Below are 2868 nucleotides of genomic sequence, written 5' to 3' on the forward strand. Positions count from 1 at the left end.
GGTCTTCATATGGTAATTTGATGTTCTTTATCTATGGGGATGCAGATGGTGCTGGTGGTAAGGGTACTTGGGGAAAATTGCTTGATACAGATATTGATTCTCACATAGACCGGAATGATCCAAATTATGACAGTGGCGAGGTAAATTCTCTTCCCTTGTTTTGTTGGTAGTTTTTGGCAACATTGATTATGTAACACTAGCTGCTTGAAAGTTTGTTAAATTCTTGTAGTAGCAATGTAGACTGTAGTTCTTTCTTTTCATTTAATTTCTTGTAAACTGTATTTGTTGCCTGCTTTATTTTTTTTTTGTGTCTATGGCAATTGGATTATATAAATAAACACATAACTCATACTTGTTTGCACACTCTTGATATTTACAGGAACCCTATCAGCTGGTTGGAACTACTGTTGCTGACCCCTTGGATGAATTCAAGAAAGCAGTGGTATCCATCATAGAGGAATATTTCAGTAATGGGGATGTCGAATTGGCATCATCTGACCTCAGAGAACTTGGCTCAAGTGAATATTATCCATACTTCATTAAACGCCTTGTGTCCATGGCAATGGACAGGCACGATAAGGAGAAAGAAATGGCTTCTGTTCTGCTTTCAGCACTGTATGCTGATGTCATCAGCCCTGCACAGATTAGGGATGGGTTTTTTATGCTTATTGAATCTTCTGATGATCTTGCTGTGGATATACTGGATGCAGTTGACATCCTTGCATTATTCTTAGCACGAGCTGTTGTTGATGACATTCTTCCTCCAGCCTTTCTTGCCAGGGCTAGGAAGGCTCTTCCAGAATCTTCCAAGGGAGTTCAGGTAATCCAAACTGCTGAAAAGAGTTATCTCTCAGCTCCACACCATGCGGAACTTGTGGAAAGGCGATGGGGTGGTAGCACTCACATAACTGTTGAAGAAGTGAAGAAGAAGATAGGTGATTTACTTAGAGAATATGTGGATAGTGGTGACACATTGGAGGCCTGTAGATGTATACGTGAGTTGGGGGTTTCATTCTTCCATCATGAGGTTGTTAAGAGGGCTTTGATACTTGCCATGGAGATTCGTTCGGCAGAACCTCTAATGTTGAAGTTATTAAAAGAAGCAGCTGAAGAAGGACTTGTTAGTTCCAGCCAAATGGTGAAAGGGTTTTCTCGTTTGGCAGAATCCCTAGATGATCTTGCTCTTGATATTCCATCAGCTAAGGCATTGTTTCAGTCATTTGTCCCCAAGGCAATATCTGAAGGATGGCTTGATGCTTCACTTACCAAACCTGCAACTGAAGATGGGGAAATCCAAGAAGATGAGAAGGTGAGAAAGTACAAAAAGGAATCTGTAACTATAATTCATGAGTATTTCCTTTCTGACGACATTCCTGAACTGATTCGAAGTCTTGAAGATCTTGGAGCACCTGAGTATAATCCAATATTTTTGAAGAAGCTAATAACTCTTGCTATGGACCGAAAGAACAGGGAAAAGGAAATGGCCTCTGTACTGCTCTCTGCTCTTCATATAGAGATCTTCTCAACAGAGGATATAGTTAATGGTTTTGTCTTGCTTCTGGAAAGTGCAGAAGATACAGCACTGGATATATTGGATGCTTCAAATGAGCTGGCTCTGTTCTTAGCTCGGGCTGTTATTGATGATGTATTGGCTCCACTGAATTTGGAAGAAATTGGCAGCAGGTTACCACCAAAATGCAGTGGTAGTGAAACTGTGCGTATGGCTCGGTCACTCATTGCTGCTCGTCATGCTGGTGAGAGGCTATTGAGATGCTGGGGTGGAGGGACTGGTTGGGCTGTGGAGGATGCCAAGGACAAAATCATGAAGCTCTTAGAAGAGTACGAAAGTGGCGGGGTTGTGAGTGAAGCTTGCCAATGCATCCGTGATCTGGGAATGCCTTTCTTTAACCATGAGGTAGTGAAGAAAGCTTTGATTATGGCGATGGAGAAAAAGAATGATCATATGCTAGATCTACTGCAGGAGTGCTTCAGTGAGGGCCTGATCACCATTAATCAGATGACAAAAGGTTTCACCCGAATAAAGGATGGTCTTGATGATCTGGCTCTGGACATTCCAAACGCCAAGGAGAAATTTGGCTTCTATGTGGAGCATGCTCAGTCGAAGGGCTGGCTTCTACCCTTATTTGATTCGCCTGCCACAGATGCCTAATTACCGCCGGCGGCAGCTTTTTGAGGACGTTTGTGTCTTATTATTTCTCTCATGGATGTTGTCCTTTAGCTCCCACTGAATGCTGAATCTGGGACCGTTGGACTTCTAATGATCCTTTTTTTTTTTCCTGTTCCTTTTACTTACTCTTTCTTCCCTGAATCATCTCACCGACAGAGTTTCCTGTTATCTCAGGCATTGTATAAAGTTGGTCTTATTCCAGTAACAGCTTTTTAGGATGATGTTGTTGCACCAAGAGGTATTTTAGAAGGGCATATATTGTATTTTTCAGTATCGATTATCGTTTTCATTTTGTCAAATTTTCGGCTATTGCATCGTGGCTGTTTCTTTCTTTATCGCACTTTGCCTTTGGCTAGAAAAAATGCGCGTCTGGTTAATGCGACAAGGTAGATATGTGTGTTTGATTGAAGCATATATAGAATTGATTTTGACCAACACGATTGTAGAATTATTTGAGTAAACAAGAGTTTATAATACCGTGATTTTTAGATGAATATTAGAAAAGTCATTTTCACAATTCAATCAAAGTTAATTTTGAATGTGTAATTATCAAAACAGATTTGTAATTATCAATGTACTAATGCTGTTATTAACTCACTATTAACTACGTTAAAAGGATTGGAACCTCTACCATATAAGCAACTAGAAAATAATACTCATTACTGTCAGTTTTAAATATA

At 40.2% G+C, this 2868-nt stretch overlaps 1 protein-coding gene across 1 annotated transcript in view; it reads left to right on the forward strand.

The window, feature by feature from the left end:
• LOC100809081 (MA3 DOMAIN-CONTAINING TRANSLATION REGULATORY FACTOR 1) overlaps positions 1-2487 on the forward strand; it is a 4861-nt gene extending 2374 nt beyond the window's left edge. The window contains exons 3-4 of the mRNA XM_041011172.1: positions 46-140; positions 380-2487. Coding sequence (XP_040867106.1) covers positions 46-140; positions 380-2170 — 1886 coding nt within the window. The 3' untranslated portion in view covers positions 2171-2487. The remainder of the gene's footprint in view (positions 1-45; positions 141-379) is intronic.
• Positions 2488-2868: the final 381 nt, after the last annotated feature.

The sequence above is a fragment of the Glycine max genome, chromosome 17 (genome assembly GCF_000004515.6).
Source record: "Glycine max cultivar Williams 82 chromosome 17, Glycine_max_v4.0, whole genome shotgun sequence".
Lineage (NCBI taxonomy): Eukaryota > Viridiplantae > Streptophyta > Magnoliopsida > Fabales > Fabaceae > Glycine > Glycine max.